The following is a 20,975-nucleotide window of genomic DNA, read 5'->3' as shown; positions in this document are numbered from 1 at the left end:
GTGTGTAAAATTCCTCCAAAGGAATTTTTTTTTTTTTTTTCCAAACTGTGTCTACTGTTGCAAAGTTGCAAAACTTCAAATGCTTTTTAGGGAAAATTGAAAAGATCTCTTTCTCATCTTATCCTCTCTGTTAAGACAAAAAGGCTCTGTAACAGAACACAATATGAAGAAGATTTTGTTTGAGAGAGACCCTAGTCCACTACCATGGGAGGAATCAAAATGGCATCCTTAACATGAATAAACCTTAAGGACCACATGTAATACTGAAGTGGATACATGAAGCTTTGGAATAAATATTAACTTCTAGTACCAAATCAAGCTGAACCATAACAGAGAATTGGGATTTTACCATGGCTACCACTGAAATTGAACAGAAAGTATGTGAAGGGGAGGGATAAAGTGTGCTAAGACGATTTACCCACTTGATCTAAATATGCAAACCATTTTGATTACTTCTGCTGCCTCTCCCATTTCTTTGAAAATCTCTAGGAGGTGCAACATTCCGTGAGCCCTTGAGAAAACTCTGTCCTTTCTGAGAAGACTCATGACACTGAGAAAAGGAAAAGGTAAGAAGGGTCAGTGCATGAGAGGGAAAAAGCAGTAAAGATGCACTATGCCCCCATGTACTAGAATCAGAAGAAAAATCTGCCTGAGGGTCTTCTACTCTCCCTTTTTATTGACTGAATAAGCAAAGTCCAGTATCTCTCGGGCATCAGCCCTCAGTCTTTGTAATTAAAACATGATTATATTAGAGCGAGCTCACTTTATCATCCATTTCTTTAAACAGAATCCAGTTGTGCTGTCTAAACTGTTTTATCAGCCAGTTACTGAAACTTCATCAATGCTTTTATCTTTATAACTTTTCATTATTTGGGCTCAAACTGCACCCACCAAATGGACTGATATTGCCTTTCAGCTGTGAAGTGTTAAGGCTGCTTCTGCTAAATGTGATTAATTTATCATTTATCCAAAATAAAATAAATTAAAACATCACACAAAATCCAATTTTGTGCAAATGGTATATTTTATTACACTTCTTGATGTGGGAAACTGATTCTAGTTCATTTTTAATTCCATTGAAAAGCAATTTAAACCAAAACCAAACAGAACTGGCTTTTTTGTGTGATTTTCATTGAAATACTCCAATGGAAAATGTCCAGCAAACTCTAATGATCAGATGTATACGGAGTAGGACATTTGGTAAGCACTCCCCTGTGACTAGACAGGATGTTACTATTAGAGTATTGTGACTCACTATTGAAGCAGTCACTCATGAGATTAACAGTTAGGTAATTACATGGCAATGTTTTCTAAACTTTAACTGTGATAAAAAAGGTGCAGTCTTTGTCTTCTAGGAAGTTTTGATACAGATGTTTACTAGGCATTAAGAAAGGTGATGTGAATCATTTACAGCTATGCAGGACAATGGGCTATATGGGCCACAGGAGTAACTTGTACAGGAAACATTATTAGAGGAATGAATGTGACTTCAACTTTGGTGTATGAAATGCCATGAAAACAAATCTGTATGAATGTCATGAAAATGAGAAGTTACATGGTCCTATGAAAAGCCTTCAAATGTGGCTATAAATACAGACTCCATACAATTAATAGCAAAGTATTTCTGACAGCTTGACCTCGTTCAACCTTTCCTCTATGTTACACTGTACAAGAATGCTTATTTCTACAACAGCTTTCTGTTGGCAGGTAGATTAATTTGGTTCTAGGTACTTAGATGCCTTTATATTATTCTTATGTCAATGAAATGCAAACAAACTACAAAGGAGGCTCACCAGACTTTATTTTTTTTTTAATCAATAAAACACACATCATAATTTTACAAGAAAAAGAAAATGTTGTGCAGAATATTGTGATTTTCTTTAAAAGGATGCAAATTCCCTCTTACTCCTGTTCAGTGGTACAAATAGCAATGGCACATTCTCATTCTCCTGCTCTGATTTTATTTTTGCATGGGATCATCATCTATACAACAGTTAATTCAAGAAATTAAAACAATTAGAGTAGGTGGAACCCATTAGATAAATGTGGTCCTAACTCCAACCTGTCAACACCAAGTGAGATGAAAACCCTTGGCTCCAGTTGAAAGTGGATTCCCCTGACTCAAGCTCTGCAATAGAGGAGCATCATCTTAAAATTACTCAGCACAGGATACGTGCTAAAGGGGCCTGCAGCAAGGGTTCATAATGCAGAGCCAGAGTGACACCAGACAAGTGCAAGAACATAAACAGCAGGTCTAATGTAGGTGCTGTTTTCTAAGTCTTCTAAAACTGTGTATGGGATCAAGAGCTTCTAGGACAGCCTCACATTGAAGCAGAAGTGATGTTTTAAAGCTCTTGCTCCTTTCCAGAGAAGTTCCACACTATAGAAATACAGCTTGCCATTCCCTCTAAGATTAACCACTTCAGTGCTGGAGTTAGGAACTGAGCTGGGCCAGACTTGCTCCATTGCTTAAGATCCCTTCATACACCCAATGAAAAAAATGTTTAGCTTGTTAGTTATTAGAATCATATTGCAACCCTGATGTGTCTTTTTGTAGGAACAAATTACATGCAGTTCTGATATTTTTTGTGCCCAAAAAATTTCAGTGAGATGTTCCTGATGTTCGCAATATTGCTTTCAGTAGGATTTCCTGTTGCATATAGTGAAAAGCAGTAAAATACTGCTTTTGCAGTGCAGCATGCAAAGGCTCATAAGGATAAAAATAATGATTTTGTTAAGTTAGCCTGTGTAAGAATAATATGTTATACTAATATCCCCATTATGTACTTATTATTTTAAATAGCTGTTATAAATGAACATCTGAAAATAGGACAAACATGAAAAAGGAGAAAGCATCACGACAAAGAGGAAAGCAGTGTGGTTATATGAAGCTTATTACAGTTTTTACAGTGCAAAGGAAGTCTAGAAAAAATGGAACACTGATCTCAAACATACTTTGCATTGATAAAATACTTATGTATTTTTGCATAGTCTTTATGTAGGGAAATAAGACTGTTCTATTGACATATTTTATAAGTTAGGCTGATGCTTTAAAATAAGACATGAAATGTCACAAGAAGAGTAAAAAGCTCTGGTTAACAGTATATCATAACTAAAAAGTGAAACACTTAAACACATAAAAGTATGCTGCTTAAAAATTATGTGTGGCTTGCACAACTTGTGAGTAATTTTATGAAGCCAGGAAAAATGACCTCATGGTTAACAAACTGGCCAAATAAGAATAAATGTAAGTATTTCCTCTGTCACCATAGACTTTCTGTGTGTTCACAGGTGAATCACAATTCTTTCATAATTCTGTTCTTTTACAAAACCGTAATAGGGTAACAGCAGTGCTATGCCTTACAGAGATACTATGAGGAAAACACATATACAGTTCTGAGGCATTCAGATGCTATGGCAACAAGTGCCATTTAAACCTCTCAAACAAATTGGTAAAATCATACATTTTCTTAAAATAAAACCTGCATCTCACACCAGACTGAAAACACCTCTGCAAGCATTAACTTATCTTTGCTGGTCAGCAAATAGATTTTGTGCCTTTCTTCGAGGACCAGTTAGTTTTCACAATGAATGAACCAGGGTTTCTGTCCACAACTCCTCTACATAATTTCTTCGCTTGCATTCAGGTCTTCCTCCTGTGCTCACAACCAAGGCAACTTGCCTCCTATCCCTTGGGTTTGGGACTGCTTTCAGGCATGCAGGCGAGCACAGCAAGCAAATCCGCCAACTTGGTGGCTCTCCCAAGCTCCGCTAAGCACAGCCACCCACTGTGTTCCCACAGACGGTTTTGCCCTCTCCTCTGAGTCATCTGCTACCTTCAGCAGACTGTTGTTATGAAGTAACCACCTCTCCCACAGACACAAGGAGAAACTGCAAACACTTTCAAACTTAATCCTACTTGCTGCATTCACATAAGACTCAGCCTTTCCCTGTAACTACTCTCTCCACGTTAGGAACTGGATAAACGGGACTTTAGAGTGACAGCGTCTTTTAAACAATAAAGCACCTTCTGGCACACCATTAGCTTTATATTTGCCAGCATGTTCAGCCCAATCTATGCTGTCTTATTAATGGGAAAAAAAAAAAGTCGTCTTTGTAACATACATTATTGCTTCTTAAGCTATTGCTATAAAGTCAGTGCTAAGTTAAAATCTATTGGAAAACTGTATTGTTGAGTTTTTTTCAGTGACATTTGTACCAAAAGGAAGAGATTTTCCTGGCTTCCTTAGCAAGGCAAAGCTTTTCTGCAAACAAATGCATCTTACAGAACTTAGTACACCTTATCAACATTTTCTGATCTATTGGCAATAAATATTGAGTCATTGCATGCTGAGGCACCATAGCACTTTGCCAACATGCCTCCACTGCAGTTAGTTGTGTGTGGCTGCAAGCGATATAGGAAGCTCTCAAGGCCTAGATACAGCCCAAGAGCCCCAGGGAGAGATCCCTGTGGCAGGAAAATAAATGTGTGAAAGACAGGAGGAAACTGAACAGTCTAAACAGATTTACAGAAATCTTTTGCTATCTAGATTTCAGTGTATTCTCACAAACTTTTGATCTTTGACACAAAATAAACATCATTTGTTAAGTGCTTATTTAGTATGCAAGTTCTTCATCATTTCTTAAACTCATAAATAACATAGATGAGGTGTAACTTACAATACCAGAAGCTTGCTAGTGCTGAGTTTCCTATCTGTGCTCTTTTTAAAATTATGTTTATTTAATTTTGTTTACTTTAAACTTGTTGGATTAAATAGCTTCGCAATAAATTTACAGTGACAGTTTATGAAGCACCCTCCTGGCTACTCCAAGATATACAAGAGACAAACCTTCAGGGTACCTCTAAGCATTCTCTACATAAAGATGGACATTTCAATTTGCAGATAAAATTGTGCCCCTCCTTATTTGAGTACAGTTTACAATCAGATGCATTTGAATGTTTTGTGCATGCATTTTTAGGCCTGCCAAAAATCTGTTTTAAGTTTGAAAAGTTACATAATTTAATGGATCAATCCTTTGTGGTCCACTTGACCATAAAAATCTTTCTTGGAATATCCTGGGTTCAGCTGGACACACTAAAATGAGCAGAAAGTGAAGTCCAAGGTATTTCAGTAATTTTCACTCAAAACTCTGCACATGCTTCTATCTTCTGAATTGTCATTACATCTGTTACCATATGGTATTTGGTGCATTCTAAAAGTTTGCATATTCTACTTCACAGACAGAGTCTGATCTCATAGAACTGACATACAGAGGAAGTTTTGGAAATCATGCTTTTTCCTTTTGAAAATTGTAAGTTGATAAAAAAGACTGGGATTGCTACATAAAAGCTGACTTGTTGCATAATTTGGAATTAAAAATGATTCCACATACATAGGTATATAAAAATATGATTACTCTTTTTCCATATTAAAAAACTTCAGAATCTTTGAACTCAGTTACTCTCAAAAAATTAGTAAAACTGGAAGGCATGTCCTTGAGTATCACATAACCTAATAAGACTGTTTATTCTTCCTTTGCACCACTCCTTTGCAGGTGTTCTTGGTTTGCTTCTTTTTGTTCTGCTTTTTTTTTTATTAATGCACCAGAGTTTAGAAAACATTGTGACCACTGTATGCATATCTATGTTTATGATTTTACAGTGACATTTTTGAGGCAGACCTGAGCAAAAATTTCTGATTTTTTTTTTTTTTTAAAATTCATTTCTCCATTTTCTTCTTTAGCGGTCTCTTGAAAAATCCAGCCTGCAGAAAAGAAAAAAAAAAAAGTGACTATGAACTGCTCAAAGCATAAAACTGGTATCAGTAGCATTCATGTGCTACTATTTCAGTACTTCCAGTACAGTAAAATGTCATTTCATGTCTTATCACTGAAGTACAACATTGTTTTTCCTGGAACGGAAAAACTAAAGAGACATGACAAGACAGCACACAAAAGTAGTACAGTTAATATATAGTGAGTGATTGCTGAATCATTGTTATGCTCACAGAATTTCAAGGGCTAAATTGCTTAATAATATTCGGTACTCAACTTATTAAATATACTTTATTTTATATTTGTCATTTTTTCGAAGAGATTATGCATGAAGAACTACAACCTTCCAACGGAAGTATCAACTAAATACTGAGCTTGGGGAAGAGTGCCCACTTGTGGCAATACTTAGACCACAGGCTTAGCATCTTGCACAAAGAGAAAACCAAGTTATCAAATGCTACAGCTGAAGCTAATAAAAAACTCCCCTAAATAAACTTTTGATAGCTCTAAATCTACTTTTACTTTTCTTTTCAAAACATAACGAAAATACAGGCTTCTGTTGTTTAGGATGCATGTTACACATCAGAAAAATGTATGTTATTATTTATTTTGTAATTTCTACAAAATTTAACTCTTTTTATTAGATAATATTAGTGTCTGTGAAGTTCTAATTATCAGGACATGGCAGAAAATTTAAATATACTCGTTTTCATGAAGACAAAAACATGCAGCTTACCTTCCACAAAGCAAATATAAGCAGTGCAAGAATCAAGAGTCCAGCAAAGATACTCAGGAGAATAACCCATAAGGGGACTGTACCTGGTGGGAGTTCTTTGGAAATCTTAATCATAGTCTGCAAAGGGTTCAAAATGTAAGTAAAAATTAACTTGACCTTCTAAAATATCAACAGAGCAGCACGACTTCTATCAGCATTCAGTGATTTTCCAAGGTACCACTTCATTGTAAGTACAGGAATTTTTAGGAAGGTATAAAAGAAATTGTCTTCAATGTGAAACCCTGCATCTACATATTGCCTTGCATTTTATAAATGCAGTCATTTCATGAAGGTTGGCCCTGCTGTAAGTCAATAGCTGTTGTTATGAAGGATGCAAGACCAAAACCATGAGTACTTCAAGCGTGTATTAGGGAGCTTCATTAGTATATTCTTCATCACTCAGTGCTTGAGTCTGAAAGGTGGCAGTGATTAACAGCATTATAAACCCATTAAGTAAGTGTGAAAGGCTTTGTAGATACTAACTTGATTTTAAAACAGGTGTATCTGGTGTAAACTAAACTGAAATAAGGAATATTCACATTTAAATAAACATGACCTCATAGGGGTTTCAGTTATTTCAACTTTAGAATTTTTTAGAGACACAACTTTATAGTTCAAAAAAGCTTTGAAGAGCTGAACACCAAACATTTAACTCGACATTATGTCTTTAGAAAAGCCAATAATAGCCTAGCCAATAGTTGAGCTGTGATGCTTGTATTTCCAAGATTATTTAGGACAAGATGTAATTCACACTGGATACTTCTTTGCTTTAAATTTTGGAAGATTTGACAATGATAACACATAACAAAACTTTAATTTAAAAGGTATATTGCAGTAAATAAGCCCCTGTATCTACCAGTTATTACAGAAAAGCAATCCATTAACCAATACAAACATGTTGGAATAAAGGCTATTAAAGGAAAAATAACAAATCTAACAAAATTTAAGACATTTCTGTTTATACCTGACACCATTACTATAAAGTTATATACCTTCTTACCTAAGAAAATGACAGGAAACTTGTGGAAAATAAAAACCCTTTTTCAAATATATATCCTGGGTAATGAGGTGGAAAGAAATAATAAAGAAAGAAATAGAATAATATAATTGTAGAATTGTTAAGGTTGGAAGGGGCCTTAAAGATCATTAAGTTCCAACCTCCCTGCCATAAGCAGGGAACCCTACCACTAGACCAGGTTGCACAAAACCTCATCCAACCTGGCCTTAAAAACCTCCAGGGATGGGGCACCAACAACCTCCCGGGGCAACCCATTCCAGTTCTTCACCACCCTTACAGTGAAGAATTTCTTCCTAATATCTAACCTAAATCTCCCCTCTCTCAGCTTAAAACCATTACCCCTTGTCCTATCACTATCTTCTCTGATGAAAAAACCCTCCCCATCTTTCTTGTAGCCCCTTCAGGTACTTGAAGGCTGCTATAAGGTGTTCCCAGAGTCTTCTCTTCTCTAGGCTGAAAAGCCCCAACTCTCTCAGCCTGTCTTCATAGCAGAGGTGCTCCAGGCCTTTGATCATCTTGGTGGCCCTTCTCTGGACCCCCTCCAACAGGTATATATAAAATACAAGGTACAAAGTAAGATCACTTCTGAATGCCCCACAACAGTTCTTCAAAGGCTACAGATTCCTTAACATAATTTTAATTATGCTTTTAATTTACTTAGAGGCAGGAAGCATACTGCAGCAGGCAGAAATACTTTTCTCACCCAGCTACATTGGTGGGTAATGGGATTTTAGTATCATCATCTGACTAGTTTGACATTTCTACTGCAGTATGAAATTACTTTTCTTTAGAGTAGGATAATGCATCACAACAGATAACAATCATTTCACTAGTAATGAATGAAAACTAATTATTCAGTAGCAGAATAAATTCTATGAAGTGTAAATCCATGAATTATCATGTTCGTACCTCCAGTTTTTGATGGTCATTTCTCAAAATCAGTGATGAGTTCTCACTCCTAAGTAACGCTTTTGCAACAAGGGTTAAGCTGTGAACACTTGCCTGGAACAAAAGAGAAATGGTTATGGTTTATAATTAGGTATTTTGAATTAGAAACCTTCGTAGAAATGAGAAGGGTGAAAGCAAAACTTAATACCAAAATTCTGAGAGATGCTGAAAGATGTAAAAATCAGCGAAGCTGCTCATATGTGTTACCTTCAGCACAAACATCGCTGTATGCAGGACAGCAATACAGCTTTGAAAGAGTACAGAGCTGAGATTTCAAAAAAATACTAATTGGTCCTGGAATACAATTTAGCCACAGGGATAGAATCAAACTTTCTAAAATTCTGCTGTATATCCCTTCCTGTCCTATCATTTTCCAGAGAAAAACTAAGACACAAAGCAGGAACTCAGTATCAGAAATTTATCAGCTGAGCAAAAGAGACCACAGGCTGGTCAGTGTTATAACCATCAGACAATACTCAGGTGTGCTCTCAGGTGGAGTCTCCTTCAGTCTTTTTGATCAAAAAAACCTTTATAGACTTGAGAAATCTTTCTAGATTAAAACTTTTTTTAAAATTATATGCCTCTATGTACCCTGCCTTACATCTGCTGAATTGGAATTTGTGGATGCATAACTAACTATTTAAAAAAGGACCATAAATACAGAATAAATAATAAGTCCTCTTGCCATATTTTGAAATTTCTGCTAATTCTAAGTACTTACTCTAAGGATAATAAAATGCATGTAACTTAGTTTTGAGGAAATTTTAAAATAGCAAGAGAAGTTATTTCAAATACTAGGAGACTCTGGACACTTAAGAAAAACAAATAAATAATTTTAATAGACACCAGAAACATCGCCTTAAATTTCTCAGACCCAAGAGTATTCTGGATAGAAGTGGAATTTACTTACTTTTATGATGGTAGGTTTCCATACTCTTAATGAAACATTCACTTGATATATGTCAGATGGGACCAGGGCACAATTAATAGATGCACAGCTGTATGTATCACAGTCCTATTTAAAAGGCACGAGCAGAAATTAGTAGGAAGAGACTTTTCACATTACTAAAACAGAAACATGTAAACTACTGTATATACAAATATAGACTTACTATGACATCAATACTAAAGTGGGGCTTTTTATGTAAAAATGACACTACAGTCTATAAAATGAGCTATTAATGATGTGGTAGAATAGACTCAGTTTTTGCAGACTCACTTAGCCTTGGGGAACCTCTGTTAGGTATGCAGCAGAAGGCGTCAGCAGAACTCCTAAGGGAGGCACTGCCTGTAACAGCAAGTACTTTTTCCGCCACGCAGCTATGGTTTCTCTGCAGTTTTTCATGATAATTTCAAATCCTTTCAAGCAGGGTAGAATGTGTGTGTGAAAACTTAAGTATTTTTACTTCTCAGTATCACTTGCTAGCTGGGAGAGCAGCAGAATTATGCTCAACACTTTGGAAACATTTCCTTAGATTAGAGCTTTATCACCTCTGCGAAGGACTATGATAAGCATTACAGAATACTCTTCTCATGGTTTCATTTGGATCAGAAACTCAACTTGTACCTCTGTGCTGAAGAGGGAGCAGGATGGTTTTCCGCCTCCATGCTAATGTAACTATAGCACCAAAATCACTTCGTAACCCTTCCATCTAAATGTGAGAGACTAATCCTTTCCAAATGGGATCACCAATGACATTCACTAGTTTCACAGAAAATCTGTCAGATCAGAGTGCTAGCATTTGAAACTATTTTCACCTGGATCTCTAAAAAAGTTGCAAGGGAGATGAGAAGCTTTACAAATGTTACTATTCATTAATTACAAAGGAGATATAGAAGGTGAAGATTTACTCAGCTGTTAAGTCTGCTACTCTTATGTACCCATTTGCTAAATATAAAAACCCCCGACAAAGCCAAAACAAACACTTGGAATTTAGTTTCACATACAGTTTTGTAGACAAATTAAAACTATAGATAGCCTACATCAAGATTTTTTTAAGACAAAGTGAACTCCCATAGGATACAGCTTGAAAGACACATGTACTGACTGCAGAAGTACTCAGCTCAAAGTTCTGGTTAATATCTGGACTTAATATACATACATTATATTTAGGCTTACCATAATTGTATCTTTTGTAGGTTCTTTTATTTTTGTCAACACAAATGGTTTCCCATTGCCAATTTTCAAGGGATCTACAGGGTAACTGGTTTGGCAGATGGCATTCTGTTAGCAGAAATACAAATACTACTTTTATTGTCTGAATATCCAATTGATAACCAACAAAAAATTCTCTGGAAACAAGCCAGCATCGATAATAATTAATAACATTTATTTAATAACATTAATAACATTTACTAACCACTAAATGCAATAAAACTGCATATTGTAAGAGTACGTAATATGAAATTCAGATGGTGTAAGTATCAAAGTCTCATTACTCAAACAACAAATGAACTTTATATGAGATCATTTGACCTAAACTCTATCCAGATACTTAAACATCTGTAGAAGTGAACAAGAGCTCCTTGCAAGACAACCACTACATGAACCAGCAAGACTTGGCTATTAAAATAGCTGAAGAGCTTTTGGACAGGAGTCCACAAATTTATGCCTTAGCCAGTAGATGGGGAGGTTACATGCAGGATTCAGGAGCCCTCATTGCAGTGCCCGGGGAGAGGAGTGAGTGCTGGAGCACTGCTAGACCCGCATGGCTCCTTCTAAGGCAGCTGGGAAATCCTTTCATGCCTTCCATGTGGGGAAATCTTTTTTAATTCAGGCCATTCACTTTCAGGTTGCTAGCATGAAGAGGATTCCAAATCCCCTGCAGTGTACTTTGGCACACAACTATTACTAGGGTGTAGGTAGTGGTAGATGAATTATACCACAGGAAAAGCACAGATTTGTTGAGTTTGTGTGCAAACTTGGGTCAAATGTGGTGATTGCCTAGGAATGAAAATGATGACGAAAGGAATTTCAGAGCAGTCAAAATTTCTTATTATTCTAAACACAAAATATTTGGGAATTTTTAAAATTTTTGTTTGTTTGTTTAAAGTGGACCTTGAAATTTCATTTAAACCATTTAGTTTATTTTTCAGTGGTGCAACACCTTAAAAATAGGTGAAATATTTGGGGAGGCATACATGTTTGTGTATTTCTGAGAGAAAGGTAAAAAAAAAAAAAAAAGAGGTTTAGGTAACCAATTAGTAATATTTGGATCCTTCAGCCATCCAGTTATTGCTATAGCTCTAGTTTTAATATTTACAGATCCAGAATTATGGGACTTGCTGGAATTGTGGTACCCTCCAACTGCTTTGGAGGAGTGACTTGGAAGACTCAAACGAGGGGTGCAGTGAAGAGCATTTGAAAGATATTACCTATCATCCCCTTCAAAATGTCTCTGTGCCTCAGTCAAGGAGGAAGCCAGAGGACTGCTAGTGCTGAAAAGCTGATGTGCAAGAAGGCTTATTTCATAACAGAAAGGATTGAACAGAAGACTGAGCTCTAGGTGTACACAGCAGGACTAGAGCATTCACAATAAGCACTGATGACAATGGTGGGAACCTGAGGCTCAGTAGGCAAAACTGAGAAAGAAACTCCTATCACTCACATCCCTGTCTGGAACTCTCATCACTTGGCAATATATCAAATTAACCTTGTTACAGTCCAGGTATTGTTCAACACCATTTTAAATTTGCTTGTTTCCTTTTAAGGAAATTTATCCATCTTCTTTTGCACCTCTATACATACTCTTAATATTGCAGCATTTTGTCTTATAGATTAAAAGCAATTATCTACCTTGAAGTAAGAAATAATCACAAATGTTTGCATTTTGCAGTTTCTTGCAACAAGCAATTTAAATTTAAATTAATCATAAAAATACAAAATCCTTACTTGGGAATGTGACAATGCAGTAAGGTAGAGAAGAGTGTTCTTGGCTGCTGTTATATTGGGAAATAAGATCTGCAGTGTGAGATTTGGCATTGGAAAGTGTTCGCCTTTTTCAATCTACAAAAAAAAAAAGAAAAAAATTTTGATTAGTACTTTCCTTATTTTGTTGGTATTTGAGTGTAAGTTTTTTCCTTTCTGTGTTTTTCTCTTCTGTGTTTTTTTACATTTCCACAGTCATTTATGCAAAAAGTGGTGCCATGAACTCTTGCTTTTCCGCCTGATAACATCCTGTTGTGAATTGACAGACACATTCTTTGGTACTACAATGCTCTATTGAAGGAAATCAAATGACCAGGATGAAAGGGGCTGTTTTGACATAAATTCCTTCTTGTTATCTTGTTTACTGCATCATTTTATAATCTGAGACTTCTATATAAGGTAATTTCATTTTCATTCTTAATAAAGTTCCCAAAATTATTTAATATGGGATAGGAGCCACTGTGTCAGTGGTGAGTTCTGCTGGCTCCTGCCGAGGTGTGATGAGGAAGCAGCCCTCTCTGCTCCTTCCCAAGAAGATCACAGGATGTATTCTGTAAGTTGCTACCCCTTCTGAGCAAGACTGCCATGGCTGAGGATGGAGAAAACATCTAGGTGGCATTGCTGGCAGGGTAATTGGTGATCCTATCTCTCAAGTGGACAAGCTTAATAAATACTCAAGAACCTGCTTAACTTTTTTCTTCTCACTAGTCATTTGTGATAACCTGCTTGCAGGGATGAGTTTTGCTTATGAGATCACAAATAGTATGCTCTGCAGTCCACCAGCTTTTACATTCAGAAAGCAAAGGTTTTCAAATTAGATGAATACTGTCTGAAACATGCATTGAGATGACTGGGTTTCAACTTTTAGACTAAAAAACATAGCTAAGTAAAACACTGTACATGGGCTAAAAAATAGAAAAAAAAATCTTTTGCCACTGCTATTTAGTGAGAGTGAAAACTTTCCCTTGACCCATTTCTTACAGACAGAATTTGATTCATAGACTTTTATCCTTTATACATGGTACTCTTGATCAGCTTTGGATTTGACACTAGGAAAAAAGGATGCTCTCAAGATAACCACATTCAATCCTACTGTAACTTGAGGCTGAGCTTCTAGTCCATTGAATACATTTTCCAAGTGACTTCAGCTTGCAGTATTCATTTCATTAGGAAGAAAACATTATCGGAGCATGGAATTTGCCTTTTTTCAAAGCTGACTGGATTTCAGAAATATCTGTTCTACACTGCAAAGAATGTAGGTCAAGTTCTCATTTACCAGGGCATGGTCTCTTTCCCCTGCTTAAAGCAACAGTTCTAAATCCCATCAGAACTACTACGCAGGGATGGACCACCCTGAGAACCTGTGACTCACTTTATTCTGAATCAAACAATTAAAAAAAAATGAGTTAAGCACAAAATACCCCATTTAGAAGTTTTAACATGTTGTATAGCTGCTATTTAAGTAATAGGCTATCACATTAAGTGGTTCAAACCAATTAAAAAAAAAAAAAAGGAGAGAAAAGAAAAGAAACAAGATTAAGCCCATACCTATTATCATACAGTTTTAATTGTTTCTTACCCTATAATGTAGAGTAACTTCATCTCCAATTTGCTCAGTTGTGTTAATAGCACTAGGGACAGTATCATTTGCTGCAATTATAACATGGTGCTCTTTGAAGACACTGTGATTAAAAAACAAACAAACCAACAAAAGCAAACAAAAACACAAAAAAAACCAATAAGCATATAAACTTAATACAACTATAGTAGTTAATAATAAAGGAATTGTCATTATTTCATTAATCCTCCAGAACTAGGTCTTGCAATTAAGAGTGCACTGCTACTTTGTTATGTACATCTTAAATGTTTTGTTCAGTTAAAGCTACAAAATAAGCAAATCTTGTTCCCAAAATAATAAATCAGGCCCTGTTTTTGCTGCTCCTATTCTAACTGTGCAGTCCCTTACCCTGAGTATTGCCAAGTGAAACAGGCATGGTCCTATAAAAGACAGAACCAAGTAAAAAGAGAACAAAACCAGCATGTTTTAAATTCAACCTTACTCCTTATGGGACAAAAGAAGGCTGTATTTAAACAATGAAATGCATTGAAAATTAATTTGACTTGATTATTTACACCTATACATCATGCAATGTAGTCTACTGATAATATTTATAATGTTTTTCATTGATGGAATTTAACTGAATTCTAGCCATTTCTAAATATAAAGTTTAATACCAGACCTGCATTAAAGTTTATGTCTGAATTGATAAAAACAAACACCTGAGAATCTAAAATTAAGGCTAACATTTTGAAGCTGGAAATCAAACACCACACCCTGCAACATTACAGTGATACAAACTCATGGCAGTCAGGAAGTTGGAAGTATTTGCTTTCTTATGTACCTGAAATACCTTTCAACTAATAGAGCAAAGTACAAGAATCAACAGAAGCTGCTGTTGTACTTGCAAACTGCAGATCAGAGTTAAATAAATAAAATTGAGATGCAGCAAGATAGGGACAATAATTATTCCATTATTTCACATAAATGCTCCTTTTGATTAAGCCTGTGAATCCTGTTCATGAGCCTAGAAGCTGTCATTTGCTCAGTAACAAAATGATATTATATTCTCCTTGAACACCTGCTCTTTACTGTGTTAGTAAATAAAAGTACATATAAACAACAATACCTTATAAATATTAATCCTATTTCATATTTTACTGGAATTGTAACATATCCTCTGTTGTCACTCAAGGTCTCAGGTGGTTCTTCACTGTCACTAAAAGAAAACAACAAATACCACTCAGGCAAGACTGTGCAGACACAACATGACTGCTAGGTAGGAAAGGGCCTTAAGAAACTGAAATAACTACAGCTCTGGGATAACTTGCAGTTAATTACTATTTCTGAAAAATAAATTCAAAAGACTATATCCAGTAACTAAAAAATGAAGTCCTGCACCAGTCCCAGCTCAGAGATGCATCTTATTTAAAACATCAGACTACAGTTAACTGAACTAAAATGGATCAAGTAAGAGCCACTGCTGGATTTTACAGCGACAGTAAATGCTGAAGGCAAGTGCATCCCTTTATAACAGTCAATTTCTGCAATGCTTTTGTTTTTTGGAGGCCAGACCTTTCTGTTTAGCATAAAGTGTGATTTATACTATACTATGCAATAATTTTTGCAAGCGATTAAACATTTTATGAAGGTAAAACTACTGGAAATTATGACTCATTTATGATTTTCAAGATCTAGAGACAAACAGCTATTTAGCGCTTTCAGTCCACTGCTGGACCAATTACCTCTGTAAATCTGCCAGCTCTACAGATTGTTTAACCTCTTCTGCTTTCAGAAAAGTCATCCTTGTTTTACTACAAAAGACAAAGCTGTACAGCTTTCTAAGAAAAAAAAAATCACAAGGTAAACAAGTAATGATTGCAACTAACCTTGTTGCATATACATGAATAGTAGCATTTTCCAGGAGGTATGATGCATTGAATTGGAATGATATTTTGAAGGATATCTGTTCAGAGAAACAGATTAACACATTTTAAAAGAAAAAAAAAAAAGCAGCACAGTAATAATGTTTGCTCTGACAAAAAATGAGCATTTTTTTTCTACTTTTATCTATAGAATCTATAGAATTATAACACTTTTTTAATAAACCAATCAATTTTCTGAAATTTGTCCCAACCAAACAGGAAATCTAACAGTTATCATTTCTTAAACAGAAGCTTCAAATTTTAAGAACTGACAAGCCTCTGTAGAACTTATTATATAGTATATTAGAAACACATAGCCAAATAATTTTTCATAGAAATTAACTGGTCTTACAAGCAATTTATGAAAACTGTTGTTTCTTTTCTCTAATGAGGAAAAAACAAAGATCCAAAGCCTGGCAATTAAAGTGGAGATAATCTGTCTATAGAAGGCTGTTGGAACATCATATATAGTAAAATACCTAGAATACCAAACAGAAATACTTAAAATGTAAATAAATGGCTACTAGATCTCACAAAAATTCACTAGTCATTATAACTATGCCCAGTGTCACAATTTGGCACCACACAAAATTTGGGAACACTGTGCCATGTATGTCCCTCTTCATATCCTAACACTTGAGGGTAATTTTATATAAAAAGTTTTACTATGTGTTACTCTAAAGGATTTTTTAGCTCAGACTTTTATTTTTCATATAATATGTACAGATACTTATTACAAAATTACCCCAAGAAAGTTATTTAAGAGAGTTCTTCGTATTTAAAAAAACAAAACCAAAACCAAACCAAAACAAACAAAAAAAAACCAGGAAAAGGCTTTAAAAAGGAATGTGTTATCAATGAATCAGAGATTAATTAATTTCTGAATGCAAAGGTAAGTATTAAATTTCTAAATTTAGGAATCTGTAGCAACAGACAAACTAACAATCAAAGAATGAAAGGAAAATGTGAAACATGAAGTAAAGCTGGGAAAGGAGCATTGTGGGCACTGGCATTGGGTAATATGCTTATTTGGCTGCGAGAACATAACAGCTGACTTAATTCCCGCTAGTCTGTGAAACAAGGTGGAACACGTATGTGGAAGGCAATCTAAGAGGAAAACACCCTTGATCCACACACTGTTATGCATCTGCAACACAGACATCGGCAACATTGACATGAGAGAGGAACAGACAAGAAACTAGCAGGAAATGTAGCTGGTCTTACTTGCATGCAATTTGATTTTTCCCCACTCAACATCAGAATTATTTAAGTGAAGCTTGGATGTCTATTTTTAAAGGCCCAGTTTAGCTAAATCTCCCTCTCTATTCCAGCAGGAGATAAAGCCTTATCACTGGACCTGTTCAAGCTGGAGCTTGATTTTCAGTGCACTGCTTGCTGGAACGGCCTCTGAATCCTCACTGAGCAGAGGTGAAGTCTTGATACCTGGCTTGGGCAGATCCAGTTTAGTGTTTCCACATACCAGCTTATTTTCTTTTCAACCAACTGACTAAATTTTATATACAAAATAACGAAAATAATAGGCTAAAACCTGAGGAAAGCCACAATATGTAATGTGTTACCAGTATATCCTAAGCAATAACCTACACATCTGAAGACAGATCCTTCTAGGCAGGCGTGCCATTTGCCTTCTGACAGTGTCAAGGATGGCAATATGCACCTGCTACCTCCTCACATACCACACCAGACTGCTCAGGTACTGAAGATGTGATTTTTTTTCTACATGGCTTAGTGCAGTTCATGTCAAGGATAGCTTAGGAAACCTGCATGGACAGGCTTCAGGGTGAATACATGAGAATGGAAATTCAGAGGAGATATGGACTGCGCTGGCCTTAGAACAACATGGAACAAGGAGAAATTGCATGCAAGCGGATTTTTACCTCTTCTGCGGGCTTTAGGAATGGATATCCCACTTTGCAAGTGATGTTATGATTAGATTCACAGCTATCTTTCTGTATATCCTAAAGAAAAAAAAGTGAAATAATGACTTTGTGCCAACTTTTTAAATTTTAACCAAGGGCCTGTTGAACATACATACCATTGCTGCTTTATCATAAAAATATCATAAGAGTTAAAGCCTTAATTGAACTAGAACAAAAATAAGAAGCCACAACTTCTACAAAAACTATTTCCATCTGTAGACATCTACATCAACTAGTAGTCATTATTCCCCTCAAAGTGAAAGTGTTTGGTACATTACCAATCGTTACAATATTAGCCATGGGGTTTAGCAGAGAAACGTATGTTTAAGTAAACAATTTTTACATGTAATTTTGTAAATGTGTTCCTAACTTGGAAATAAAAGTGACATTCATACTCCATAAATCATTGCCACTCCATACATTATTGCTATGATTTCTCCTAATGTGTCTGACTTCTTCTAACCTGCAACATCAGGACTGTTGATAGAAATCTAACTTCTAATGTTTCCCACCTGAACTGAGGTGAATTTGTAGCATATCTGCTGAGACAAAAAGAAAAACATTTCTACAATGAAAATGCCATCTGAAGTGGGGATGAGGTAGGTAATATCCTGTGCTGCTCTACCACAGTAGTGCTTTTCCTCCATATGTGCAAAAGAATTGTACAGGCTCAGGAGCTGCACTGATGAATAAAGAGGCATTTCTGGCTATACAGATACACAGATTATTGATGGTGCTGATGTTCATTTCAGATGCAGGCACTTACTGTCTAAGTGTCATTGTGAAACTTGCATCTGTAGTTAATGGAGGCTAGACAAGAGTCCACTCAGGTCAAGATAAACACAATCTTTTAGAGGGATAAGCGAGGACAGCACTCCAAGATAATCTTTTCCAATCAACTGAGATGATGCCAGAGCAGTGAAATCTGGGCTTAATAAAAATGCTTCCTCAGATCTCTCTAGCAATATAGGTTATGACAAATGTGATAATGTGAAAAAAATTCCTACCTCAATGCCAGCAAAAATAATATTTGGAGAATACTGAACCAAAACTCTAGTATTATAGGCACTGTCTTTTTTGTTCTTCACAGAGAGCTGGATGGTGAACTTATCATTGCGTGTCTTTACAATGAATGGAGATGAGCTGTAAAATAAAGCAAGGATGTTGGACATCTGAACTTTTGAATCTGTTTTTAACATAAAGAGGAACTTCTTTTAGTCTCCAGACTATATTGTTTCTGATTTGGAAATTATGCCACAGCATTATCTTATTAGACTACAGAATTTATAAGTTACATAGAAATTTTGTACAGATATCAAGTGATACAATAAACCCAGTGTAGTTACCTGTCTCCAGCTATGCTTGCTTTTACATTCAGAACAAGATCTGAAATGCATTTATTTTTGGCTCCACAATCTTTTGTGAAAGGAATCTGCAACAATAGTATTTTTATTCTCAATTTTATTACATTTATTATTAAAGTTAAATACTTGTATTTTAATTCACTATCTAGTTTTATATAAGGTCTTCTATTTGCTAATCAAGTAAGTCTTCCTTAATGTTAATGACTTAAACAAAACCATACCCTGCAAAATGCACAAATAAAACATAAGCTTTCTACTCCTACCCTTGTAAGTAATTCATCTAGATTAGACAAAGAGGCAATAGTAGAAGTACAAATTATACCAAGCACCATAAAATATATGACTAAGATTCCCCTGCTCTGTCTATGTAAAATGACAATAAAATTACATGTACTCTATTCTATCTTTGTTTAACTCTGGACTACTTTAAAACCTCAGGCTGGTTCACAAACACACTGAAACAAGCTTTTCATTCCTGAAGACTCATTTACAGGAAATCTCTTCTGGACAGGCTCAGCAAACCTCCCATTTAAGCCAATTTTTTGACTGTATTTTCAACTCTTCTGTGGGCTACGAATTTAACCTTAAATACTTTGGATATTTATACAGAATCTTGCTGACTTACGTATTCAGCTATTGAATTTGGCAGGTTGCTATCAAGAACAGGTCCACTCTCTGGATCAGAAAAATTGAATTCCAGCAAAACTTTTACAGAGTCCTGAAAGTCAGGCTTATCCTAGAACATAAAGGAAACAAAATTGCTGTTATGGACATTCTCTTCAATATCTAAGGTGATTAAAAAAACCCCAAACAATGCTGAGGTAAAATATTTTGCAGTCACACTGTCGCCATCCTTGCTAGAGAAACATTAAAATGCTTGCAATTGATGATAAAGCATTATATGTGCAAGCCAGTCCTTTTAAATATCTACTAAGATTTTTTTGTATCTCATAATAAAAATGTCACATAGGCTCAGCATATCTAACAGTTTCATTTAAGAATGTCTGAGTCAACTCATACACTTTCCTCTTTTAGTTGTGCTTAATGGCTCAGTAAGATGAATAGCAGCTGTATCACCTTGTGTGAAGTCAAACTGAGGGGTGCTGTTAGGAAATGTATTGCCTACTCAAGCAAATTCTGGGCATCATTTATCATTAGTTTTGAATTATGATACAACTGCGAAATCACTAAGCATTCTAAATGTGTATAATATACACCTCCATTTGCTCTGCATGTTAGTTATGATCTGGGTAATTTCATACTCAGAGTTGCTAATTACATTTCTGTTTTGCAGTGAATAAATAATCTCTATCCCAAATCTAATTTGTGAGTTTTCAAACTATATTTTAGTAGGAGGAATTGCAACAATATTGTTCTGGTTTGGTTTGGTGTTTTTTTTGGTAGCAGGGAAGGGCCTCAGGAGTAGCTCCGTAAGAAGCTGAGAAGCTCCCCCTGCTCAAAACCCAGCCAAGGAGCTATTAGAGGGACAATAGATGCGCCTCAGCGATTAACATATGAAAGAATCAACATAACACCTGAGCAGAGAAGCAGTTACAAGAAGAGCTGTGCTGGGGAAGCAGACCGGTGCTGGTGGTGGTGAGGAAGAAGGGGAAGAAGGTGCCCAAGCAGAAGTTTCCCTGCAACCCATGGCGAGATGGCAGCTGTCCCCCTGCACTCATGGAGAAACATGCTGGAACATTCCCTGAAGGCGCCAGGAGGGGTGAACTTGGCCAGTGGACTTGGA

General features: G+C 35.9%; 1 protein-coding gene across 1 annotated transcript in view; it reads right to left on the bottom strand.

Moving 5' to 3' along the window:
• Positions 1-1,784: 1,784 nt before the first annotated feature.
• Positions 1,785-20,975, bottom strand: part of ITGA1 (integrin subunit alpha 1) — a 77,806-nt gene continuing 58,615 nt past the window's right edge. Inside the window, exons 18-30 of the mRNA XM_051641996.1 lie at positions 19,857-19,967; positions 19,214-19,299; positions 18,875-19,010; positions 17,826-17,906; positions 15,892-15,968; positions 15,132-15,221; positions 14,024-14,126; positions 12,409-12,522; positions 10,636-10,740; positions 9,427-9,531; positions 8,478-8,570; positions 6,512-6,628; positions 1,785-5,765 (exon numbers count right to left, since the gene is read on the bottom strand). Coding sequence (XP_051497956.1) covers positions 5,721-5,765; positions 6,512-6,628; positions 8,478-8,570; positions 9,427-9,531; positions 10,636-10,740; positions 12,409-12,522; positions 14,024-14,126; positions 15,132-15,221; positions 15,892-15,968; positions 17,826-17,906; positions 18,875-19,010; positions 19,214-19,299; positions 19,857-19,967 — 1,263 coding nt within the window. The 3' untranslated portion in view covers positions 1,785-5,720. The remainder of the gene's footprint in view (positions 5,766-6,511; positions 6,629-8,477; positions 8,571-9,426; positions 9,532-10,635; positions 10,741-12,408; positions 12,523-14,023; positions 14,127-15,131; positions 15,222-15,891; positions 15,969-17,825; positions 17,907-18,874; positions 19,011-19,213; positions 19,300-19,856; positions 19,968-20,975) is intronic.

Source organism: Apus apus, chromosome Z, assembly GCF_020740795.1.
Source record: "Apus apus isolate bApuApu2 chromosome Z, bApuApu2.pri.cur, whole genome shotgun sequence".
NCBI classification, from domain to species: Eukaryota; Metazoa; Chordata; class Aves; order Apodiformes; family Apodidae; genus Apus; species Apus apus.
The sequence above is the reverse complement of the archived record's forward strand: the minus strand, read 5'-3'. Positions and strand labels throughout refer to the sequence as shown.